At 36.9% G+C, this 26,655-nt stretch overlaps 2 protein-coding genes and 2 long non-coding RNA genes across 6 annotated transcripts in view; all 4 read right to left on the bottom strand.

Moving 5' to 3' along the window:
• The window catches only part of LOC116309485 (B-cell receptor CD22-like), a 32,271-nt gene extending 9,045 nt beyond the window's left edge, over nucleotides 1-23,226 (bottom strand). Inside the window, exons 1-9 of one of the 3 annotated variants that reach the window (XM_039617108.1) lie at nucleotides 23,148-23,226; nucleotides 22,802-22,869; nucleotides 21,321-21,704; nucleotides 19,675-19,980; nucleotides 19,327-19,587; nucleotides 18,613-18,873; nucleotides 18,359-18,431; nucleotides 18,165-18,204; nucleotides 17,260-17,988 (exon numbers count right to left, since the gene is read on the bottom strand). In XM_039617108.1, coding sequence (XP_039473042.1) covers nucleotides 17,740-17,988; nucleotides 18,165-18,204; nucleotides 18,359-18,431; nucleotides 18,613-18,873; nucleotides 19,327-19,587; nucleotides 19,675-19,980; nucleotides 21,321-21,704; nucleotides 22,802-22,844 — 1,617 coding nt within the window. In that variant the 5' untranslated portion in view covers nucleotides 22,845-22,869; nucleotides 23,148-23,226 and the 3' untranslated portion in view covers nucleotides 17,260-17,739. Of the gene's footprint in view, nucleotides 17,989-18,164; nucleotides 18,205-18,358; nucleotides 18,432-18,612; nucleotides 18,874-19,326; nucleotides 19,588-19,674; nucleotides 19,981-21,320; nucleotides 21,705-22,801; nucleotides 22,870-23,147 lie in introns of those variants that run through there. The other 2 variants (XM_039617110.1, XM_039617109.1) reach the window with 2 other exon arrangements.
• Nucleotides 2,089-3,835, bottom strand: LOC120441747. The gene is made up of 3 exons (XR_005614240.1): nucleotides 3,700-3,835; nucleotides 3,276-3,570; nucleotides 2,089-2,163 (listed from the first exon to the last, which is right to left on the bottom strand). It is a non-coding gene; the product is annotated as an uncharacterized LOC120441747 (long non-coding RNA).
• LOC120441738 (B-cell receptor CD22-like) lies at nucleotides 6,221-9,785 on the bottom strand. The gene is made up of 6 exons (XM_039617113.1): nucleotides 9,583-9,785; nucleotides 7,613-7,918; nucleotides 7,267-7,527; nucleotides 7,093-7,183; nucleotides 6,893-6,938; nucleotides 6,221-6,756 (listed from the first exon to the last, which is right to left on the bottom strand). The coding sequence occupies exons 1-6, from the start codon at nucleotides 9,731-9,733 to the stop codon at nucleotides 6,463-6,465; spliced, it is 1,149 nt and encodes a 382-aa protein (XP_039473047.1). The 5' UTR covers nucleotides 9,734-9,785; the 3' UTR covers nucleotides 6,221-6,462.
• LOC120441745 lies at nucleotides 9,867-10,407 on the bottom strand. Its single transcript, XR_005614237.1, has 3 exons — nucleotides 10,348-10,407; nucleotides 10,140-10,203; nucleotides 9,867-9,969 (listed from the first exon to the last, which is right to left on the bottom strand). It is a non-coding gene; the product is annotated as an uncharacterized LOC120441745 (long non-coding RNA).
• Nucleotides 23,227-26,655: the final 3,429 nt, after the last annotated feature.

The following is a 26,655-nucleotide window of genomic DNA, read 5'->3' on the forward strand; positions in this document are numbered from 1 at the left end:
ATTTTATTTAATTTGTAAAAAGAAAGTAAAATTGTTAACATGGTGGTGTTGTTGTTTTTTTTGGGGCGGGGGGGGTTGTACGTTTTGCGTGTTGCTGGGTCTGACCTGTGCTTTACTCTCATTACTATGAGAGTTCTGATTTTGCATTGTGTATAGTACACCATGTTACTTCACTAATTGAAATTCTTGTTTTCCACTGAACACTCTTTAGACATCCAACACTGTGTCCAACGGGCACTGAGAGGCCTGCCCATTTTCCTCAAGACAAGATGCAACAGAGGTTTTCCTGAAGTGCTTAGTAAGTACAAAAAAACTAATGCAAGTAAAACTAATTGCTATGAGATGTTTTTAAAGGATGAGTTTATCCAAAATGGAAATGTACACTTTCTCAGTGCAGTCCAGATAATTTTATAGTGGGGATTGCAGTTGTCATAACTCTCACTCCTTTTTTTTTTCTGCTGAGCAGCTGCTGGGCATTGTTAGTGGTTGTTCCGTAGCAGAAAATATTTTTGTACAAAACTCACAAGGTGGCATTAATTAAAAAAAAATGAGCTTTTTCTTCTTAAAACCTCCATGGGTCAAACGACCAGCATGGTATAGAGGTTAAAGTTAAAATCTTTAGAAATTTGTTTTGTCTTTAGTTTTTCTTAGCTTTCAATAATTCATATTTTACTTTTCTTCAGGACACTGACATTTTGGAACCAGTGTTGAACGGTGCATCAGTTGCCATCCTCACCATCCTACAAGATGACGATGCTGATACGCCTGTGCGAGAACATCCAGTTGTGTTGGAGGGGGACATCGTGCTACATAACATTCCAGATCTCTCTACTGCCCTGGCACACCTCTTTGGCCTTCTGTATGCCCTCAACATTGATTATCCAAAGCAGATGAGTTTTACCTTTGAAGCAATTCAGGCCATCTTATTTTGGCCTGGTCGGACAATATGAAGGTGAAGTGGATAAATCATTATTCGAAATGTAAATTTTAGTCAGATGAATCTGTATTGTTGAGAATATATGGTGAAAATTTGTCTTGTAGTATTTTAAAAGATTTGTTATAGTGTTAGTTTCCTCTTCATTGATGGTAACATTTCTAATACCTTTTAACTTCCATAGTTCATCATAGTAAGCCTGTGTAAAATGTCAATGTCTGGGTGCATAGGCAATCGTTTGTGGCACTACCCTATTTAATGTGCAATAGTTATGTTCAGCTTTTACAAGACGGTCAGGGTGTGTGTGTGTGTGTGTGTGTGTGTGTGCATGAATTATTAAGTTGCTGGACACTTTTCTTTTTTGGTTCTGGACTCTGGAATTTTAACGTCTCTGCTGGGGTGCTCAAAGCACCCAAAAGAAACTGGCAACACGTTTTTGTTTGTTTGTTATTTCTTTTCTTTCTTTCTTTTGTTTTTTTTTAACAGAAATTCACCCTACTACCCATGACATTCTGAAATGTACTGAAAAGACTGTTGAACAAAATAAATAAGCTTTTAGATAACATTGAATTGTGCTTTGTTTTATTCTATATCTATTTATTAAGTGTTTTTTCAAGTATAATAACAACATACATTTTCCTTTGTTTATATAGGTAAATTTTCAACTCACTGGAGTAAGAATTGTATGATTACTCAACAAGAATATCTGTGTTTGGTGAAGGCAGAAATACATGGCATTGAAACCAGAATTTCTTCGTTAGACTTCCAGGATTATCCTAATTAGGTGAACAAGAAGATCCAAGTTGGCAGAACTTGTAAATCTTAGTTGAGTCAACAACAGTTGGCAAAAGTTGAGAAAACTCAAAAATCTCTTGCATCATGTTGCCTTGAAATTTTAAGTTTTCTCAACATTTTCTTTTTTACAGTGCAGCTGCTTAGTAATTCAGTGTGATGCACAATAAACCCAGTTTATAACATAAAATATATGAAAAAAGAAAAAGATGTTTATTATGACAACCACTGTTTTCAGCTGTTTGTGGGCTGAATCCACCAAAAAAACTCAAGTCTGGATGTGTTCGAATCACGTCATCAGGTTTGTTCTTCTATGTTTGATTCAGTCTGTGACTCAAGTTTTGGTTACACAAACAAGAGGAGGAAAATATCATTTGTCAAGAAAAGTGTTGGATGAAGTTGAGGATGAAGTGAACTGATGCTGCAAATAACATTTTCTGTTGAAAGTAGAAAAGAGAACAAATGTTAGTCAGAACCAAATATTTCTGCCTGTTTTCTTTTTCTATTTTAAAGCAGAGCTGATTTCTATTGAGAGATTTAAATTTACAGCCCTGCACTGTGTGCTGCTCTGCATTTTTTTTAATATATATGACTGTAGTCTTTCAAACAAACCAACATTTATTTTACTTGGATCTCAATATTTAAATGAATGGATTGGCTATATTTTCACAATCCAGAGCAAAAATAACAATCAAAAAGATTTGTTCAGTATTTAAAACACCAGCACAAATGACTGGTTAAAAAAAAAAAATTACCTTAGCAGGTATAAGACACCTGTCAAAACCGCGGTGAAAGGCACCACATCAATTAGCGTAGCCATTGTCACGTGATGTGGCTATTATTAACAGAGCAGTGTTTGGAAACATCTGCACGTCCAGAAGCTAGACACAATGCCCAAACGTCAGTACTTTGCGGTTTATTAGATTTCCTCTGTTGTTAACAAAACCCTCAAACGATAAAACCAATCCATAAAGAGAAAAAAGATCACTGTAACAAATAAAAATCTGTGACGTTTCAAGTAAAAAAATCCTTAGTAATCCAGTTATCTGGATAAAAATAAGAGACTTAGTATTTTGCATTATACCAGTACAAAGTAAAACTGTACAGAGATGGGATTTGTCTCGTTAAGTTCACTAAACTGTTGGAAAAGAACAGTGTAGGGCTTGTTACTAAAGAAAAATAATGTATTACATATTACCAGTTACTCTTCTTAAAAGTAATACTTTATGTTACTTAATTACTCACTGCAGAAAGTAAATTGTTACACTACTCATTACATCACATCACTGTCACTCCAAAAACTGACACTGTCACATAATTAGCAGTTAACAATAAAAACTTAAAGATTACAGGCCCACACACCCACACAATGTGTGTCGCTCTAATGACGACAAACATACAATCTTTCTTTTAGTTTGTATGTATGAACACAAAGTCGACAACAGCAAAAATGAACATCAGCCCAAAGAGACTTCAAAGTAATCTCCACAGGGATGCTACTTTAGAAACTTGTACATGTAGAAACAAAGGCTGCTCATCACTTTGTTACCTGCTGAAGTTCTGGGTCTGGCTGCTGTGTTAGCACGTGTGTTTTTCTTTGTTAACACGTTTCTGTAATGTGATCTCCTTTTAGACATTCATATTTTCTTCGCCTCAGAGTTCCTCTGTGTTAAACAGTTTTCTGGCTTGTTGACTTTCACCTGTGCGTACACCAAATCCTGCTGTTGTCCTCTGTCTTGCACTGAGTCAGAGGATCCAAACAAAGATGATCAAGGAGAGTGACATCATCCCGAGGATTCCTCCAAGAAGTGACCACAATGGGAAGGAGCCACTATTCTGCTCTTCTGGTAGAAAAACAGGATCAAATGAAACAACACAAGAGTTAAAGAAAACACTTGCCTTAAATTTGATTCATTTTTTGAAAAAGACATAAATCCGTCACATAGAAATATTTTCTGAGCTTAGTTCATTACTTTTGGTAGTTTTCGGAGTTCAAGTGGGTCTCAACCTCCACAGCTGTAGTATTTAAGTCAGAGTTATAGATATACATAGTTATGTTTAATAAGTGAATAACACTCATCATCTTGTTACAGTCCAGTGTTCTGTTGGGTTCTGATACAAGAGCCACTAATAGAAATAATGGCAGACCAAATGATTAAGCAATCTTCTTGCAGAACCTTGTGTGCCTGCAGTCAGTTTGCACAGACTGTGCCTTCAGCTTCCTGTTGACAAACTTCCTCAATGTGTTTAAATGTTTCTGCTTTGAATCTCTGAATCTGGAAAATAAAGTCTGGTATAAAGACATTTCTAAAGCTGTGGGACTCCAGCGAATCACAGTGAGCCATTGTCCACAAATGTTGAAAACATGGAGAAGTGGTGAAACTTCTCAGGAATGTGAAGCTGATTAATATTACCCCAAGAGCGTAGCAATGACTCATCCAAGAAGGTCACAAAAACCCCCAGAAAAACATCCAAAGAACTGCAGGCCTCACTTGCGTTTTTTAAGGTCAGAGTTCATGACTCCACTATAAGAAGGAGACTTGGCAAAGATGGCCTGTAATGCAGAGTTCCAGGATAAAATCCACTGCTGAGCTGAAAGAACATGAAGGCTCATCTCTGCCAGAAAACATCATGTTGATGCTTAAAACATTTGGGAAAAAACTCTGTGGACCGATGAGATGTTTTGGAAGGTGCGTGTCCCATTACATCTGAAGTAAAAGTAAAACAGCATTTCAGAAAAACTGAATTGCAAAAACTCTAGCACCTCTGAGTTTGGGTTTTCTTTGGAATAAGCAAAAGCATCAGGTGTAGACATACAGATTCAGCAGTTCAAACAGATAAAATGAGTTTTGCACAAGTTGTAGGTGAGCAATAGAGAAGAAAAGAAAAGAAAGAGAAGGTTGATGCAGGGGCTTCTGCTGCTAAAACTGGGTCTAACAACATGGCAGAGGTGGAGATAAAACCATCATTGCTGACACAGAAGGCATTTTTCCAGGACCTAAACAAGAAAGGTCGCTTTGACACAGGGCTAAAGTTTGACAAAGCAGAAGAATCCAGGCTGGAGTTTTTCAGCATATGTTGCACAACTGCATGTATAAAACGTTTGGCACCACTGAAAAATTCAGGGTCCTCCAAAGTAAACCAAATCACTGTAACACCATTTTTAAAATATAAGACATTTTATAACAAAGTCATGTCAAGTCAATTTACTTATAAGAACAATATTGAAAACCAGAAAACAATAAAGACAAGAAATAAACAAGAAACAAACCTAAAGCATCAAACACTCAGTGAGTAAAGACAGCAGGTAAAAAAGCAGGTTTTTAAAAATGTCAGAGAGTAGAGAGCTGTTGTTGTGGTGAGAAGTCCTTGCGGCTGGTAGCTTATGAGCTGCAGCCGTGGTAAATAAAATGGCTCAAAACCTCGACCTGTGGACTCGCCGTGTCTCATTCACACCACATTCTTGAAGTCAGCAGACGATAGAACTGATTCACCCAAAGCTGTCCGGAGTTCATAAGAATCTGACCAAAATAACTCATTAAAATACAGTTTATTTAACATCATCAGTCTGAAATATGACTATAGTTTATTTCAGTACTCTAATCCACTGCACTCAAATCCAAAAAGTGACATCACAGTAGTTGTTAACAACAGACACATTATTGGTTAAATTTCACTTGACAATAAATACCAAAAGACAAAACTCTAAATCACCATTTGAATGTTTAGTGTTCCATCACTCCATACTAACATGAAACAACAAGAACACATTTCATTGAGCTCATCTTCAGACAAAGCATCCATAACAATACCTGGAGGAACAAACAGGCACTAATAAGACCCTTATTATAACATCCAAATCAAAAAGCTTACAGTAGTTTATGCTGTGTCTCACAGTGGGTTTTTTTTTTTATATTATGCCAGATTTAGGGATATGCTGGTTAGACATGCAGCTCATACATTTAAAGATAAGATACGCATGTAGTCTGATTTACAGAAAAGTAATGGCATTTATTCTTCAATGTGATCAATGTAACTGTGCAGCAGAAACTGAACTGCTGGGTCAAAATTGACCTGTTTTAACATTTGTGGTGTGCTCAAGGCCAGAAGGGCCACTTTCTGTGCTATCTGGATCATATCACTCGGAGGAGTATTTGTAGGAGTCAGTGTTTTGTGGACTGGGCAGTGGTATATGCTCATAAATAAGGGCTGACCATCAGACTAAAACAAAATCTGCAAATATTTGAAGTTTACAATTTCTAACTCTTAAGATTTTTTTGTAAATCAATTTATATTTTCATGTGGAGTTTGCCTTCCTTTTAGATGTTGCAGCCGAGATTAGGGAGACACTGTTGTATGAATTGCAATACTGTTTTGTAAGCTTTACAACAGAGCATGAAGCAATATGTGTTGGATTACAGTTCATCAGAAACTTTCTCTGTTCCATGAAACGTTGGGTGTAGTCAAAAGTAATATTTGATTAGAGGAGATTCCTAATGAAGTGAGGTGATCTGGAAGTATCTGACTGGCAACCTTAATGAGAGCTGGTCAGATTATCACTTTACAGGTGAACTCTCAACATCATGCTGGTGATGTTTCTGATCCAGTGATGTTTCCAGAAATCTTAGAAAAACTTTATTCCACTAGTGAGACAGATATGAAAGCAGCTAAATGAAGTTTTAAAGGAAAGCAGAAAACCCCCCAAAATGTGCAGGAAGTGGTTTGTTGGGTTTACTTCATTGATCTCTGTATTTCTTTGTTAATGTCTTAACACAGCTGTTCTCACTTTTTCTGACCTCAGCGTAGAGTTCCTCTTGGCCATGAGCTCTCTGTGTTAAGCCGTTTTTTGGCTTGTTGACTTTCACCTGTGCGTACACCGTATCCTGCTGCTGTCCTGTGTCCTGCACTGAGACAGAGGATGCTTCATATCCCAGCACAGAGAAGTTGATCTCTCCATAATGGATGTTTTCTTCCCCTCCTTCTGTTTTACTTGTCGGCTCTTCAACAACCAGCTCTTCACTTGTTTGACTCTATGAAATAAATCAGGAGGTTTTGTGGCTGCATTTCAAGCCATTCTTATTGATATTTTCAGACAATTTAAAGTGAACAGATTGCCCTGATGAAATTAGTAAACATCTGAACAAACTAATTTTTGTATCTTCCTACCTGAGTCTCTTGCTGAGTTTGGTACTTTAACAACCTGAGAGCTGTGCTGTAAAGGTAGACACATCAACTATAGTCACTTATTTGTTAAATATTTTTGTGAGTAAAGTTAAGCCTGAAAGGAAAAGGACATTTTTAATATGTAGCTAAAATATCCGTGACAGTAGCTGATCATGATTTCTGTTTTGATGTGAGATACTTACAAAGCAAAGATAATCAAACAGATCAGTAAGATGAACCCAAGGATGCCTCCAAGAAGTAGACTCAGTGGTAAAGAACCACTATTCTGATGTCCTGATAGAAAGATATGAAAAAAATTATGTCCCCGAAAAAGATGTTATTTAATTTGCCACAACAGTGGTGTAGTTTACCTTTACCTGCAACAGTCACATGAATCTCTGCTGATGTCTGATTACCCAGATCATTAGTGGCCACACAGTAATAAACTCCTCCATCTGTTACATTGAAGCTGTAAATCTCTCCTTCAGATACTTTCACAGCTCCATCTCTGCTCTTCTTGAACCAGGTGAAGCTGCTGACTGGAGGTTTGGCTCTGCTGGAGCAGGTCAGGTTCACCCAGCTGCCTGCTGACACCAAACCTGATGGACTGATGGATGCTGAGGTGTTTTTAGGAACATCTGGAGAAAAAAAAAAGAAATAAATATCCCATAAATCATGTTGTCCTATAGGATTCAGTTCAGCAACAAACTCTGATTGTCTTACATGAAACACTGAGAGTCTCTTCTGTCTCTGCTGTCTTGGTGTCCTTTCCTTGGTTCACAGGATATCTGGCAGAGCAGCTGATCTTCTTTCCATCATGTGTGTCTGACAGAGTGATGGTCTGCTGGATTTTAGTTGTAAAGCTTCCATCTGTGTTTTCCTCTGTTTTGTTGTGAGAGTCTTGTTGGAGATTCCAGGTGAGTTGAGGAGGGGAGTGTGGACAGGGAGTGAGAGCTGAGCAGGTTATAGTGACAGACTCCTTCTCCTTCAGATCACCTTCGACTGTAATATTGGGCCTCCAAGGAGAATCTGTGGTTTCACATCACAAACGTATTTGTAAATCGATAATAGAGAAATACAGAAAATACAGACAGAGATCGGTGTAGGTGTTTGAAAGTCCTCATACATGTTTCTACTGTACAATCGAAAACATAAATGTTTTTTTTGTTTGTTTTTTTTTTTTTTTTTTTTTTAACCTGTCCCGTTTGGCTCTTTTGCCATCAGAATTTTTGTCTAAAGGTGAAGAAAGATGCCCAACGGATTTACTTTACCAAATGGACCATCCCAGCCTTGCCGTAATGGTCTATTTGATTCACCTTTATTGTTTATTTTATTTTATTTTCACTTGCTAAATACGGGACAGACTTGACTGGGGAAAAGAAAGAGGAGAAAGAAAACAGCGGGGAAGAGGAACGGTGATAAAGGGCAAAAAACAAAACCAACAAAATAAGCAGACAAAAAATACATATATCAATCACCTGGATCACCTTTTGAGAAAGAAAAACAGAAAAAAAAAGAGCAATATAATAAACAACATCATCACTATGATCTATGGGAATATAACATAAATACTAAATATTAAACATTATTGTGCAGCACGTAGGATCGACAGAGCACAGTGTGCTTTGAGGTAGGAGCCAAAAAGGGTGTAGTTTGTGTGTGTGAGCACCCGAACAAGCCACTTCGGGGGTGGGGAAGAAAACATAAATGTAAAATGTATTCAGATTATATTATTTGCAGAAAGTAGCAGACATGTTTGAGCTCTGGAATTAGTGTTGTGATAATACAGGAAATACAGTCAAGACACAGAGTAATGTGGGACTTTGCTGCATTCAAGGAATATATTTTCCATCCATCCATCCATCCATCCATTCGCTTCCGCTTATCCTTTTCAGGGTCGCGGGGGGCGCTGGAGCCTATCCCAGCTGTCATAGGGCGAGAGGCGGGGTACACCCTGGACAGGTCGCCAGTCTGTCGCAGGGCTAACACACAGGGACAGACAACCATTCGTACTCACATTCACTCGCACATTTACACCTAGTGGCAATTTGGATTATCCAATTAACCTACCCCACAAGCTGCATGTCGTTGGACGGTGGGAGGAAGCCGGAGTACCGGAGAGAACCCACGCAAACACAGGGAGAACATGCAAACTCCACACAGAAAGACCCCGGCCTGATGGTGGAATTGAACTCAGGACCTTCTTGCTGTGCGGCAACAGTGCTTTTATTTTATTTTATTTTTTTACAATATGTTTATGTCATCTATCCTCTAAATATATAAGTTGCATGGCTGTATTATTGTTAACTACTTATTTACTTTTTTGCACAGTTTCATGTCTTTTAGAGTTTATTTTTCTCTTTTTGCTTCTTGCAGTTTTGACGGAGTCTTGGTATTTGCACAATACAGACTATAGTCCATATGTCTATGTGTGTTAACATTGTGCAGTCAGGTTGTGTTTCATGTGTTTACAAACTTTACTAAACAACAATTATGCAGAAATGTAAACCTTTTTTATTTTTGACTAAATCCTTTTATTGTTCACAATAAAGAACACAAAAGATCATCTAAATACAAAAAAAATAACATAAACATATTTTTGTTATATTTGACATAATTGTTTTTTTGCTGGTTAAAACAAGGCTGCATTTAACTTTTTATATTTTTGACTGATGAAAAGAAATGTATCTTACCTTTAATTGTTATTTTAAGAGGATCACAAGCTGCTGTTGCTCTGTACGGCCAGTTCATAATTCTGAAGTAGTATGTGTTTGTATAAGTTGTGGTTAAATTGAAAAACAGAGTGGTGCAGTTTTTCTCCTTCAGGTTTCCTGTAATATTCATTGGATAGGTGTTAATTGTCTCACTGCTGTTGAAGATCTCATTTTTGGAAATTTAATAACATTGGACTGATTTTTAATCCACACTCCGAAGACAGCTCTTCTGCTGTCAAACTTTACTGGTCGCAGCAGCAGCACTAAAGTTACATGGGATTTGTAAACATGATCCACTCAGAGCTTCCATGTCTGTTGGTGCAGTGATGAAGAGGTCTGAATACTCAGGACAAGCAGTCGAAGGCTCTGGAAAAAAAAACAGAGTTCATCATTAAAATGTTGAAATCTTAATGAAGAAAAAAAATTCAGAATGAAAAATCTGACATTAACAGCCATGTATCTCTTGATTTTTTCTCCTGTCCTGTCAACATCTTCAATATAAAGTTAACTGCCTGTAAATGACTGAGACGGCTCACTTGGAATAAAGAGGAGACTCAGTAACATGATGTTCACAGACTGGACTGTCACAAAACTCATCACCTGGAAAAATATGAAAAAAATACACGAATCAAATGATGAATAAGGAACATGTACATTCTTTTAAAAAGTAAGGTGTTATTAAAACTAGAAACACAATATCACAGTCTGATATAAACAAACAAAACTGCAAATGTGTTTTCCTACCAAATGATCAGACTGCTACAGCAGAGAGACGACAAAGTAAAAGTCAACGTGTGATTTCAGCAGAAGCAAAGTGAGTGAAACACTTCTCTGTTTAGATGTTGTAATGTCAAAGCAAACAGACCTGTGATGTTCCCATCATGCACTCCAGTTTTTCAGATGCTGCACTCCTCATCTGTCCGCCCTTAGATGTTCTGATTTTAACTGTGTTTGTGATTAATTTATAGTTTATCTGAATGTATCAATATCTCAAGTAGACACAGCATTAAAACCATAGATGGGTGAAGTGAACAACACTGATCACTGATCTCACAGTGCAATGTGCTGCTGGGTCCTTGCATCCATGTGTGTTTTACTTTGACATAAATCAATTTTAGATGCTTAAGAGAAAACAATCTTAAAGCAAACATCACAGAAGTAATGAAGAAGCCAAATGAAGAAATTGTGTTGCAGAAAGCTGTGTGTCTACAGCTTTGTACACACACAGGTTGTAGAAACCTGTTGACCAACTTCCTCAGTGTAGTAAATATTTCTTCGTTTACTTTGTGATTCAGTCGAGACATTCAACCAAATGCAGATACTGGAATTTATTTAACTTTCATCATGTCTCGAGTGGCTCTTTCAGTGCCACAATTAGACACTAAACATGAGAAACTACACGTTAACAGTGCACAATACACAGACAGAAAGTATCAAGTTTAACGTCCATATGTTAACACTGAAAGGCCCACTGGAACCCTAAGTTAATTTTCCTTGACCTTGTGTGTGTATTTTCTTCCTTCCCACTCCTCAGAAGTGTTCTGGTACCCCAACATCTGACACGGACACTCAGATTTTTGAGTTAGGTAGTCTTGTGTAGCATTGGTGGTTTAAGCCTGGGGACTGTTACTGGAGGCATGCCCCGATTGGGAAGCTGCTGGCTAACACAAGCCAGGGCAATCTGATCATGAAGGATCCCCACCAGGATTATTTGTCTGTAACACTGTGGCTCCTCTGAAGTATCACACTTTAGGCCAGTACTATTTTACTTTCCTATGTGCATCACGGTTTAATCATGAAAGCATTATACATCCTCAGAGGGTAATTTTAAGCACTAATAATAACATTAACAGAACTTCATACTGACTCACATCGTGTTTACATAATCACACACACAGCTGACCAATCAGCATGATCAAAATACACCCAGCTGACACACATGCACATTCACACACGGACAAAGAGAGGGCAGGCCTACTCTTCAATGCTGCACTGAACTCAATACATCCTGTAATAATATTTAGGAAGGCAACTGGCTACTGCAGTCCAAATTTGGAAGTTGGCTTATGTTTGATAATCAAATTAGGAAATACCAAGGAAAATCTTTCAGCTTTGAGATGAGATCATAGAGGATCATTCTGGTAAATGTCCCTGGGTCATGTGTGTGGAGCAGCAACACGTGATAGAAAGCTCCTATCTGCTCTCTCCTCTCTTCAACTGCTGTACAAGCACTTCTTTTTCTACAGCACAAAGTGTGCTGCTGGTTGTTTTGAAGACTGTTCATCAAAAGTGTTTGAGCACCGACTCATGAAACAAGCTGCGAGGTTTGTTTTCTTTTTCTCTCATGTTTAGATTATTTTCTAAATGCATGGCTAAAGATAAAGGGTTCAGCTGCTAAGCAGTCACATATATGTGGTTAGTACCTGACAGGTAGATTTGATAGGCTAAACTGTTGCAGGAGGAATCTCGGTTGAGAATGACACTGAGGTTGAGCTTGGTTTATTTCTTCTTCTGCTCATGATTCCATTTACTGATGAACTTAAACTGCTCTGTTTCACCATCATTTTAACTTCATCTATATCAAAAGCAGCTAGCAAAACATAGATTTCTGCCCTCATTACAAAGCACAGGTGTATACTGAGTGAACACAAAATATCACTCAAAATATTTCCACTCAAAGGTTACTGGACAATTAGAACCAAAAGACAAATTGCTGTTTGAATATTTGGTGTTTCCTTAACACATTTAAACAAAAGACAAGAGACAATAATACATTTATTCAAAATGAAATGAAATTTTAGCTGACAAACTAATTTTCAGTTTTGGCCAATAATATTGGAAGAACTCCTGTGCTGTGAAATATTGCTTAAATGAAATCAAGAAATTATTATTTTAATTAGAATGTACTAAAAGTGTTAAAATGAAAACAACTTACATTTTATTTTTGGAGTTGATAAGCTGATTGGAATCTGAAGGAGACACTGAAGGAGATCCAGTATTTCTTCCTGGAAATGTAGGAACGTCACAGAAAACTGGCCATCACACTGAGCATCACCCCATTAATACCATACCTGCAGCAAAAAGAATAACTGTAGAAGAAACGAGACATATAATTCAAGAAAGAATTAAGTTCTCACGAACGAATCCTGTTCTGCAGTAAATGAAACTCTGTTTTAAGGCACATTGTCCTTACTTGATGTGTGATGGAGTGACTCTGCTCTTCTATCAGTTTTCTGTCTCTGGTTTGTTGGAGCATCTTGATCTGAACCATCTGAAAGACATTTTTAAATAAACTTCCTTTTTGACTTATTGCAGACAAGTTAATCTGTAGATGAAAATGAAAGTTTCAGATAAAACTTTGTCTCACAATTCAAAGACATGCTCACAAGCATTAAGACTACTAATGCCTTGAGTATATGAAGGACACCAAATAATATCTCAGAGTGTTCACCTGTAATGCAACAATGGTCAAAGAAGTTTGAGCCTAAAACTTCCTAAAACATAAACATTTAGACAAAACACTGTCTCCATTATCTTGCAAGGTATACTACAAAGAAAAGAGGTAAATCATGAAAAGATTGAACTCAGTAAAATAATTAATGCTAACTTTACCTTTAACAGTCACATCAATCTCTACTGATGTGTAAGGTCCCAGATCATTAGTGGTCACACAATAATGTTACATTGAAGCTGTAAATGTCTCCTTCAGATACTTTCACAGCTCCATCTCTGCTCTTCTTGAACCAGGTGAAGCTGCTGACACCAAACCAAATTTCAGCCATCATCTCTTACATACTAACATATTAACATTGTAGTCCATAATTACTTTGTATGATTGAGATCAGGACTCTGGGTGAGCTATTTAAGTTGAGTGCAGTGATGCTGGAACAGGAAGACATGTTCTACTAGAAGGACGTCCTGAAGCAGACTCAGGAAACACAGAGTCACACAATGAGAAAAGGCGTCTTAATCTGTATACAGACAACTGTACAAGAGTTCAGTAGAGACACATATTACTTGTAGAAACAGAAAGCAAAGAATCAGCTCTTCTGCCCCACTCTGTGATGATTCAACAGCACATGAATAAATCAAATAATTCAAATTTAAGTCATTTCTCCTTCCCATCAGCCTCAGGGTAAACTTCATTTCCTCTGCTCTGCATTCCTCATTCTCTGTACTCTTGCTCACTGTCTGCTACACAGACACACTCTCTACAAAAATGAAGTGATTTAGTAATACATGAATTTTCACACCATAGGGAGTCTAACGGTGTCCTCTTTGGTGACATCTGGTGGTCAAAAGTATGAAGAGCAGCTTGAATCTACAACTTTAACTGAACTGCTTCATGATTATGACCTGCTCTGCAGAGCTGAGCTAAAGCTTCTGTTTAACATCACGTGACAGTTGTAATAGCAGGCTAAAACTTTGGTGCTTTGAACATTATGTCTATTTGAATAATAAAGAATTTCATTATAGGTTGGGAGCAAGCTTGTGGTGTGAGGTCCATGTCTCTATGTGCTCATGTAATTAACCAGTGGACCATTTATATATAATATATCATAACTTATATGTATAGTTTATTTCTTATGTATATTTTTGACCTGGGGTTGCTTGTGAACTAGTTTTTATTTATTTGTCTATCCATGAAGCCAGGTATCTAACCAGACACTCACTCTGGATGGCATGACCTTATCCTCCAGTAATACAGTGAGGAATCTTGGAGGCGTTTTGACCAGATTATGTCTTTCTATAATATATTAAATGTAGGCTACATGTAGAACTTCTTTCTTCTATTTGTGCAATATGTTCAAAATTAGAAACATCCTGTCTAAAACCAATGCTGAAAAACTAGTTCACGCTTTCTTCCACAGCATGTCTTTTGTCTTGTCTCCACCCCCTGACCTCCAAATGGTCAAATTAGGCAATCTCACTCACTCTCCAAGTGGTCCATCTGATCATCTCCACAGAACTTTTGTTTATGGATACACCTGGGATAAACTCCTCTCCCCTCTCCCAGTAACCTGCTCAGTCTCTTGAACACTGAACCTCAGAACTCTGACAATGATGGAGAAAAGGACAGCAGCTCTTACCATGTCTGGTCTAATGGAACGAACAACTGGTGCATGCTCAGCCAGTATTTTTATTCATCTTTTCATGCCTAAAGATGAATAAAATACTTAAGAAAAAAATCCATTTAACACTGATTGGGAACATTTCCTGCAGAATGGCAACAAAATTAAATTGTTGGCTGGCTGCCACGAGATGGCGCCATCAACACTAAAGGTGGATATTCAACGTGCCCATAAAGCTGAGAACTTACTACAGTCAGAAAGTTGGAGCTGAGCTGTCAGAGAAGGTGAAGACTGAGCTGAAGACACTGTAGGAGAGAGTTTAAAAGCCTCTTGACAGGAAGCCCATGATCACCAAGCTCACCAAGAATTATAAAATGTTAATAAATAAATCAACAAACAAATTTATGAATGAATATAGAGATAAATTCTTCTTAAAAGGTTGATAAATGCATACAATATATTATGATATATCACAAGCCTAAACTGAGATATACAAATGTTTGTGAGTAATTTCACAAATGCGTGTTTGAAACCACACACAAATTCAAATTGATTCAATCACACATAAAATTATTTTACAAATGCATTTATATGTACAAAGCTGAACAAAGTGATAATTTCACACACTTTAAACTTCAAATTCACAAATATGATCTGTTTTACTTCCTGCTGTATCTTTACAATTTTTTTGTTTCATATCAGACATAAAGTAGAGCAAAATAATTTGAGTCACAAATAATCAGAAATATCACAGAGAGACTTTATCAATTAAGATAAAATATTTATATGTAAATAAATATTTATGAACTGAACATTATAAATGGGACATTAATTTTAACAAGCCTGCTAAATAAATAACAAATCAAACAAGAGCATGTCAGTGTGTAAATACTGCATTAATTAGGCAACAAGTAAAATAATAGTAATGAAAAAGATCGCTTTGCTCAGGTGGAGGAGTGGGTCATCAACCAATTGGAAGGACGGTGGATTGATTGCTTTCTCCACATGATAAAGTATCCTGATCAAGATGCTCAACTCCAACTTGGTCCCTATTCATCCATCAGAGCCTGAATATATGTGACTGTTGTGCATAGAAAAATGCTATATATGTACACTATATTGCCAAAATTATTCACTCACCCATCCAGATTATTGAATTCAGGTGTTTCAATCACTTTCTTGGTGACAGGTGTAAAAAATCAAGCACCTAGGCATGCAAACTGTGTCTCCAAACATTTGCACAATGCAAAGTGTTGGCTGTAGTGGTGTAAAGCATGCTGCCACTGCACACCAGAGCAGTGGAGATGTGTTCTCTGAAGAGACAATTCACGCTTCTCTGTTTGGTAGTCTGATGGACAAATTTGGCTTCGGTGGTTGCAAAGAGAATGGTGGATTAAAGACATAGATGAGCGAGTTTTGTGTGGAAGAACTTGACTGGCCTGCACAGAGTCCTTACCGAACACCTTCAGGATGAATTAGAGTGGAGACTGTGAGCCAGGCCTTCTTATCCAACATCAGTGTCTGACCTCACAAATGTGTGTCTGGAAGAAGACACTCCTAAACCTGTGGAAAGCCTTCACTAAAGAGTTGAAACTATTATTGCTGCAAACGGTGGGCCAACATCATATTAAACCTTATGGATTAAGAATGGGATGTCACTCAAGTTCACATGGGTGTGAAGGCAAATAGTTTTGGCATTGTAGTGTATGTGTTTGACTGAGTGGGTCAGCTTTGTAGTAAGATTTATTTTAGGAGCTCAAAATAAGTCAGACTGTGCTATATAATCTGATTACTTTTTTCAAGTAACGCATACTGTAAATGATTACTATTGCAAAAAAGTAAATAGACTACTGTTACTTTCTACTTAGCTCGTTACTGTGCTAGTTACTGCGTTACCAAACCGCCGTGATTTTGTTTGTGAGAGTATCTCATTACAATGATGTAAGCACATGTGACGTCCGTGGCAGCAACAGAAGTGTGTATCAACAATGGATAATATGGAGTGCGGGAGAGAGTATGACTGTGCAGCATTTAAAGCTTGGAAGTACTTACATAACTTTAAGTTTTAGTCCGTAAAAAGAGACAAAAACATTAGCATCCGCTGTACACGCTGCGTTGGAAGAAAACATCTTTCTACAGCAAAAATTAAACTTCAAATCTGAGCAAGCACCTAGCACGCTGCCACGGAATGTGAAATGCACAGAGAAACCCCCGGATCCTCCTGCTGACATCACCACTGCAGCACTGGGCAAACCTCCACCGGCCCCACTCGTGCTAAACACCTGAAAACATGTGCCGCTTAATCTTTGATTTTAGTTATTTTTTGCTGTGTTTTACTTGCATCTACTAGAAAGAGCGAGTGTAGACACAAAACATTATTTTATTTTATATGCTGGAATATGCAGAAAATGGGTTTAAATGTTTTTTTATTTTTTTTTATTTTTTTTTTATTTTTTTATTTTTTTTTTTTAATGGGTTTAAATGTTAAAGAATTTCTTCAAGTCAAAGACAGTTGCATATAATTTAATTATTGCTTAATGCAATGTGCATAAGATTAAAAGATTAAAACTCATAAAACTATTTTTTAAAAGAGGCTTTCCATTTGATTCAGTTTTATATGATAGATTATGCATAAAAAATATAATTGGTCTGAAAGGCCTATTGCTTTGTTGCGCATTCAGGTTGAGTATAATGTTTTTTAAAAGTAACTAAGTAACTAAATACTTTTGAAAATAAGTAATCAGTAAAGTAATGGGATTACTTTTTGGAGAAGTAATCAGTAATTAGATACTAATTACTTTTTTCAAGTAACTTGACCAACACTGCATATAAGTACCAGTCATTTTACCGTTCCCTGCTGAACTGCTGCAACTTCTATTTATGCATATTTAATATCATAAGAGGTCAAAATCTGAAAACAGCCGTATGAAATTAGTAGAGGAGGGTGAACATAAAAAAAGCTTTTTTTTACTTCACTGAACGGTTTGGCAGTGAGTATGACACATTTTCACGTAAAGGCTCCACATTCATATTTCATTCTTTACAGTTTGTAAACACATACTTCTCATTTTTTCTTCACCTCAGCGTAGAGTTCCTCTTGGCCATGAGCTCTCTGTGTCAAGCTGTTTTCTTGCTTGTTGACTTTCACCTGTGCGTACACCGTATCCTGCTGCTCTCCTCTGTCCTGCACTGAGTCAGAGGGTGATTCAAATCCCAGCTTAGAGAAGCTGATCTCTCCATAATGGATGTTTTCTTCCTCTTTTTCTGTGTTATTTGCTGGCCCTTCAACGACCCGCTCTTCATGTGGTTGAATCTATAAAATAAGCAAAGTAATATCTGTGATGTAGACCAGATATTACTGGTCTACAGTAATATCTAGGTGGTAAACTAGGTGGTAGTTTACAATCATGTAAACTACCACCGTTTACATGATTGCTGTTTACAATCATGTAAACAGCTAAACTACAGAGAAGTTCAGTATTGTCTTACCCGAGTCTGTTGTTGAGTTCGACGCATTGACTTTGACCACCTGGACGACATGAGAAGCAATAAAATTATATCTGTTTATGTTGAATATATGTGTGAGTAGATCTCAGCTTGATGGAAAAAAACACACATTTTAAAGTGCAGCTAAAATATCACCGTTAAACATCATGTCTTCTAATGTGATGTGTGATACTTGCCAAAGAAAGATTATCAAACAAATGAGTAAGATGATCCCAGAGATTCCTCCAAGAAGTAGGACCAGTGTGGACTCTGTGTGAGTCAAACAATATACAATAATGTGGACTTAAAGATACGCTTGCAACAGCTTTTTTTACATTGTTGTTAAGTTTCAGTGTAGCAATTAAATTAATAGATCAACAAGGAAATCTTCAAAGATAATTGAAAAATGGAAGAAAAGAAAGACTTCAGTGTCTTCAGCCTTTATCTTTACCTGCAACAGTCACGTGAATCCCTCCTGATGTCTGATTACCCAGATCATTAGTGGCCACACAGTAATAAACTCCTCCATCTGTTACATTGAAGCTGTAAATCTCTCCTTCAGATACTTTCACAGCTCCATCTCTGCTCTTCTTGAACCAGGTGAAGCTGCTGACTGGAGGTTTGGCTCTGCTGGAGCAGGTCAGCTTCACCCAGCTGCCTGCAGACACCAAACCTGATGGACTGATGGATGCTGAGGTGTCTTTAGGAGCATCTGGAGAAAAAAGAATAACCCATAGATCAAAGTCTGACTGTCAGTAGTCAAAGATGATCAGTGTGCTCACAAGCATTATGATTCCCACAGTCTTCACTATAGTGTAGACACCAACAGTTTTCTGTAATGCAAGAAGATTAGAGATCAAAGAAAACTGCTTGAAGTGACAGAATAAATGTTTAATGGTAAATGAGACCCTTTTAGGGTGAATCAAAGGGAAGGAAAAATTTACTTTTGAACAACAACGTAAAAGACGTTGCAGGAGAACACTTTTATAATTAACATTTAAAAGCTGAATGACTGCCCTGTGAAGGATAAAATACAGTCTTGATGTCCATAAAATAAAATTCAGTCCCACATGAAGCTCCTTTCTTTTTCTCTATAAAATTTATCACAAGGAAAACTTGAAAAAAGGAAAATTCATTTTAAAAAATAACTGGTGAGTAACTTTACCTGCAACAGTCACATGAATCTCTGCTGATGTCTGATTACCCAGATCATTAGTGGCCACACAGTAATAAACTCCTCCATCTGTTACATTGAAGCTGTAAATCTCTCCTTCAGATACTTTCACAGCTCCATCTCTGCTCTTCTTGAACCAGGTGAAGCTGCTGACTGGAGGTTTGGCTCTGCTGGAGCAGGTCAGCTTCACCCAGCTGCCTGCTGACACCAAACCTGATGGACTGATGGATGCTGAGGTGTCTTTGGGAACATCTGGAGAAAAAAAAATAAGAAAGTGATATCCCATAAATCATGTTGTCCTATAGGTTTCAGTTCAGCAACAAACTCTGATTGTCTTACATGAAACACTGAGAGTCTCTTCTGTCTCTGCTGTCTTGGTGTCTTTTCCTTGGTTCACAGGATATCTGGCAGAGCAGCTGATCTTCTTTCCATCATGTGTGTCTGACAGAGTGATGGTCTGCTGGATTTTAGTTGTAAAGCTTCCATCTGTGTTTTGCTCTATTTTGTTGTGAGAGTCTTGTTGGAGATTCCAGGTGAGTTGAGGAGGGGAGTGTGGACAGGGAGTGAGAGCTGAGCAGGTTATAGTGACAGACTCCTTCTCCTTCAGATCACCTGGGATTGTAATTTTGGGCCTCCAAGGAGAATCTGTGGTTTCAGATCACAAACATGTTATCTGCTAAAGAACACAGCAGATCAAGTTTGAACCATCATGGATTCTCAGATTTGCTTACATAAACTTAATAACGGCATAAAAAATACAACCTCATTTCTAAAACAACTGAGATTTGCTGTGTCATTCACAAATCACTTAAACATATAATTAACTCAAAAATGTACAAAATCAACATATGAAGGTTAAAAGTGAGACATAATTGATTTTTTTTTTAAATATTGAAACATTTGAAGCCAATCTATTGAAAATTTGGGCAAAAAAAGTTGGGACACAAATAACATAAGATGTGAGTGTTCTCGAAAACATTTGTAATCTACTGATGTTAAATCTTTCAGAATTAAATATAATGAGAGATTCGTCACTCTGTGAATGACTGCAGATAATGAAATAATTTTACAAAGATATTGTATAAATGTTAAAAAAAAGTTATATTAAACTTAATATCACAAAGCATGTGGATATTTTGTGCTACATAACTTTTTTTTAAAAATCACAGAATCTGTAGACAGAGCATGTGTTCACAACAAAGCATGCTGAAACCCAGCTGTGACAAGAATGACTGGCCAAACCACCACACTGTTCGCACTTTAATTACATTTGAACAGACATCATTCTGTGGTGGAAATCACTGCATGAGCTCAAAAAATCTTTTGTTAGTTTTCAAAACATATTCTATTTTTTTCTGTATCGAAAATGTGAAGATAAAAAAGATATCTAAAGATTACCCTCAAGCAATGCTGTCAATCAATTTAAAGTAATAAATCATTTTCAACATGCGATTAACTGATTTTAAAGACGATAAGAAACATCTTCATTTTTTAGTTAACGAGTCCAGGTGGTAAATTTGCACTTAAAGATATTCAGTGTATAATAAAAACAATTAAAATATGAGAAAAGAGCTCTAAACTCTTAGGGAAACTTTAGTCTCAAGCATGAATACAGAAAAATTGCATTTAAAATATCTCAGTCTCACACAGTTTTGTATGAGCCTTAGAAATAGGCAACAATGTGGTTTTAATGATCCTGTCTCCACATTTTCACCTTGTGAAAAAAATAAAAAAAACAATCACATATTTCAGTTTTATTCTTGTAAATTTAGTTTTTTTTCTTATTTCTTACAACTGTTGGAGGTTTTTTGGGAAAAAATTTTTTTAAAATAGTGAAATAAATCAGGACAATCATTGTGATAGTATTGTTACTTTTAGCTAAGACAGATACTGTTGATAATGATTTAAGTAATAAAGAGGGAGTTTCATAAAGAAAAAGGTAATTTTACTTTATAAACAAATTAAAAACTTCAGACTTTCTTTACCTCTGACTGTTATTTGAAGAGGATCGCAAGCAGCTGTCGCCTTGAATGGTTCACTCTCTACTCTGAAGAAGTATGTGTTTGTGTATGTGGTGGTTAAATTAGAAAACAGAGTGGTGCAGTCTTTCTGACTCAGGTTCCCAGTAATACTCATTGGAGAGGTGCTAACTGCTCCACTACTGTTGAAGATCACATTGCCTTTATTATTGCCAAATTGGGATTGATTTTTAATCCACACTCCAAAGGTTTTTCTTGTGCTGTCAAATGTCTGTCCTGCTTTGGGTGTGAAGCTACATGGGATTTGCAAACAAGATCCACTCAGTGCTTCCAGCTTCTTTGATGCATTTATGGAGAGTGCTGTGTTATCAGAACAACCAGCCAAAGCACCTGTAAACACAATTTAATGATTAATCCATTCGCACATTAATATTAAACAAATTAACTACATGTTTTTCTACTCCCAAACAAAAATCTAATATCTAATCAAAGTATTCTCTTCACTTTAGTTAGTGAGAAAATATTTTTATTTGCATATTTTCTTGTTAAATTAAACATTTAACTGATATTCTAGTGATAACGGGAACATTTCCACCACCATCTGCTGTTTGGATGTATGATGGAAATCTTCACAATCAGAGTTTCAAAAACTGTCTATTGTATTGCTTGAAAATGCCAACAAACATTTGTTTCCCTCTGTTTTTAACTCTTTGTACTTAAAACATTTTAATTTAAAGTAAGGACAAAAAGTAGCTCTACGTTCACTTTGTTACTAAATGAAGTCTACAGTTTTCTGATTTTAGGATTTTCAGGATTGTTTAGTTTCCTCGTTCTTTTCCTGGTTTATTTGTATTTCTAGTTGTGAATTTCATTTAGTCTGTTCTCATTGCTCCCTCCCTGTGTAGTCTATCGTATATGTTTATTTCTGTCTCTGTGGTCATTCTTCTGTGTTTCTCAGTTTGTTACTCGTGTCTCTGTGCTCACGGTTTGTTAATCCCCTGTGGTTCCCCAGTCCGTCGTTTCTTCATGTCTCATTGTCAAGTCTGTGTTTTTGTGAATGTCTCTTCTTTCCTTTTTTACTTTGACAGTCTTGCGTCCTTTGTTAATGTTTTCAGTTTTGCTTGCTTCCCGTCTCGTAATGTGTTCTGATGTGTCTCATTCCCTCGTTATCCATCTGTGTATTTAAGCCCTGTTTTCCTCTGCCTGTTATTGAGTTGTTACTCTGTATCACTCTATGTTCTTCTGCAGTCCTTGTGTTACTCTCTCTTCTGAGCTCCTGTTTTCCCTCACTCTTCTTAGCTCCTAGTTTCTAGTTTTGTTCCCAGTCTCTAATTTTCAGTGTGTAGTGTTTAGTTTTTGGTTTTTGCAGCAATAAAGCGGGCTCCTTGAGTTTACTTCTCTGTTTATGAATTCTGCTTTTCAGTCCTTTTCCACATCCACATTGTAAAATAACTCCAATAATGACTTTGAAATACTGAAATACTCACCTGAAACAAACAGGACAATCACTAACATGCTGACTGTCTCCATGTTCACAGACAGGCTACTCTACTGCCTGGATTAAAAAAAGAGATCATTTCACGTATGGAGCTGTAACACTGTGCTTAATATTTTCAAAGCAGTTTCACAACAAAAATGTTCTTCTCCATTCATACATTTCTTTTTTTTGTAGTGCTTTGCTTTAAATATGTTGAAATACAAAACTTATAATAACACAAAGCAGTGTATTTAAAACTTGAACATCACTAAATAAAATTATTTTACATGTACCTGTCAGTGCAGTAAAAGAAAGATAAAAAGTTACTGAATATAAGCAATAAAATGTTTCCTTACCAAACAAGCCCAAGTGTAGTCTTATTATTTTATTGTTTTACCAGAATTACATTGAACCGTGTTGCCGAGCCGATGTTAGAAAGAAGGAAGTACAGAACGAGAACAAGCTGGTTAAGAAAGTGCATTAACGTCATTTTGTCACAAAGCTGCTGTAGGCGTCACTCGATGCCTCTGAGAAAACTTCAGTTCTGCTGATATCCTGTATTAGAGGAAGTTAGACATATATTTAAAGTCACAAATAACCTACAGACCCTCAAAGACCTTTTTACTCATCTGAGTTTTTTTAAGCTTGCACACTTTTACAGAATATATTTATTAACATTAAATAATTCTTTATTACCAGGAATTATGTACACATGTAAAGAGAAGCACAAATGATGCTGAAAGAATAAATAACATGCAGATTTCCAAAAAACTGAAATTTTTATTTTCTTTTTTTTTAATAATTCTTTATTTCTAAACTATTACTTCATGTAGGTGATTACAGGCATTAATCAACACCATTTACAAGGGAAAAACAAGACAAAACGAAAAAAGAAAGGAAAAAAACAACAAAAACAAAAACAAAAAACAAAAAAACAAAAAACTGTCGGGAGTGACTAGTTAGCTAGGTTGGTAATTTCCAGCTTTGAAAAGAAGATTCGGCTTATGGGTATTGGCATATAGGACCCACTTATCCCAACACGAGCGGAACCAACACACCCTGTCATTGACATAAGCTGTTACCTCCTCCATCCTATAAATCTCTAGCGTAATTTCCCACCATAGTGACAGAGTCGGTATATCTTGCGAGGACCATTTCTTAGTTATACCTTTCTTACTGGCAACAAGTAACGCTCTTAACAGACATGTATCATTTTTAGACCAATTCTGCGGTATACAACCAAAAAAGATTGTCTTCATGTCCAGAGGGAATGTACAGTCAAAAATGCCTTGTAATGTACCATGAATGTCTTTCCAGTAGGTCCGTAGCAAAGAACAGTCCCATAATATGGGTGTGATGTGCTCGTTGGTGTCCACAGTTTCTCCAACACACAGAAGGATTCCCATCATAATGAGCCTTTTGACACGGAGTAATAAAGAACCTTATCAAAGACTTCCATCCAAATTCCCTCCAGCTGCTGGAGGAAGTACTCCTCCATTGCCATTCCCATCTGAGTCCATTCATCCCTTGAAATACACACCCCTCCCTCCTTTTCCCATAACATCTTCACATAGTCAGTTGAGTGGGGAAGCTTTTTTATGAGAAAATTATATAGAAAAGAAATGAGTCTTGTATTGACATTCCCACTGTATGCCTGTCTAAACAGAGTTACCAATTCCACATTAGTGTTTGACATCACACTGACTGTTTTCTTTATATAATGTCTTATTTGCAAGTATCGATAAAAATCCTGTTTTTCTAGATTGTATTTCTGTTTCAGTGTGTCAAAACTAATTAAGTTCCCATCCTTAATCAGACTATCGAATGTAGATAACCCTTTAGCAGACCAACTTTTAAAACGTGAGTCCAATTTATTCGGGGCAAAGTCAGAGTCATATGCATACCATTTGAATAGAGCCAAATCCCGTTCCAATTTAAATTCTTTCACAACTTTTCTCCATACAGTAAGTGTACATGACACCCAGGGGTTGCAAATCTTGTCAATACATTCACGAATGTTTGAATCCATCAGGACTGCTTGTATTGGAGAGGAAAACATGCTCTCCTCAATGGTCTTCCGTTGTGCTTGGTAGCTTGTATCACGCCAATTGACCACAGTCTTCAACTGAGCAGCCCAAAAATAATTTTTTAGTGACGGCAACCCCCATCCTCCCGCCTTCTTATGTAGTTGTAAAGTTTTAAAACAAACCCTCGCCCCCCCCATGTAAACCGCGATATTATTTTATCCCATTCTTTCAATCGTCTTGAAACAATAGGAATATGGAATAAATATAATAATCTTGGCAGAATATTCATTTTAATAGATTCAATTCGTGAATGTAGAGAGAGAAAGGGGATCATGTTCCATCGTCTAATATCACCCACTATTCTCCTTTGTAGGGAACCAAAGTTCTCCTCAAGTAGTTTAGTTAAATCCTTAGGAATAACAACTCCTAAATAGTTCAATGACTTTGCTTGCCATCTCATTGGATATCGAACAACCAAATGAGCCGGAGGGCTGTAGTTATAACTGAGAATTTGAGTTTTAGACATATTAATTTTATAGCCAGAGAGTTTCCCAAATTTTTGGCATAAATTCATCAACGAAGGCAGGGAGTTAGTGGGCTGATCTAGGTATATCAATATGTCATCCGCGTAGCAAGCAAGCTTGTGTTCCTGTCCCACAATGGTAATCCCCTTGATATCTTTATTTTGTCTAATTGATTGTACCAAAGGTTCTAAATACAAAGCGAACAGAAGCGGGGACCAAGCACAGCCTTGTTTATTTCCTCTTTGCAGAACAAAGCTATTTGAGAGAGAACCATTAACTTTAATTCTTGTGGTGGGATTAGTATAGTGCACTATATCTTTTTCCACAAAAACTGGCATGGAAGACCCCTCTGCTCCTTCGGGGACATTATACAGCCTCAAGTTCTTTCGCCGAGCCCGGCCTTCCTGATCCGCGATTTTATTTTCTTGCTCGCCAATAATTTTTAGCATCTTTAGCATCACCTGTTCTACGTTTTGGACCCGGTCCATTTTCAACTTCACTTTCCTTGTTTCTTTAAAAATACTTGTTTATGTTAATAAATACATTTCATATATTCATTTGGTGGATTTGCTGGTTCTGTTTCTCTGGACTCATTAGAGATGGAGGCTGAGGAGCTACATCTCTTGATTAGCTTAGGAATGACTCGGTGCCCCTTTGGATGAACTTGAAGAGGTGGCCGGGGTGAGGGAAGTCTGGGCTTCTCTGCTTACACTGCTGCCCCTGCCACCCAAACTTAGACAAATGGTAGAAAATGGATGAAAAGATGGAAGATGGATGGAAATGTGCAACCTTTCATCCAAATTTTATATCACAGTTCAATAAATGTTAAGCCATTTTTAATTAAGCCATAAATTCAAATTTGGATGCTAAAATATTAATTAATATGATACATCAGAAATAGAAGTTATTGAATCCCACCATCTAATGCAGCAATGTTTATTCAGCTACACTAAATGACATATTTTGATTTCTAATCTTACTGGTCAAAAAACAATATTATAATTATAGCACCCTAATCAGTCCATCTAGTAGATTTTTTTATAAAACATTACAAATTAGATATGAGTAGGTCTAGTTTGTAATGTAGATCTGAGTAATACAGGATTACGAACTTTTTCAACAGTTGAGTTTTTCACTAAAATCCATATGTGCTTTAAATTCTCCAGAAACGCTGAGAATGCATTTTAAATCGATCAGATTCACTACACCACTGGAGAATTTAGCATTTAAAGTAAGGATGTTTTTGTATAGATGTCGTTTTTCATTTATGGTCCCATTCAGCCCTCAGTGTGATCTCAGAGTGCTTTGTCAGC

The sequence above is a fragment of the Oreochromis aureus genome, linkage group 9 (genome assembly GCF_013358895.1).
Source record: "Oreochromis aureus strain Israel breed Guangdong linkage group 9, ZZ_aureus, whole genome shotgun sequence".
Lineage (NCBI taxonomy): Eukaryota > Metazoa > Chordata > Actinopteri > Cichliformes > Cichlidae > Oreochromis > Oreochromis aureus.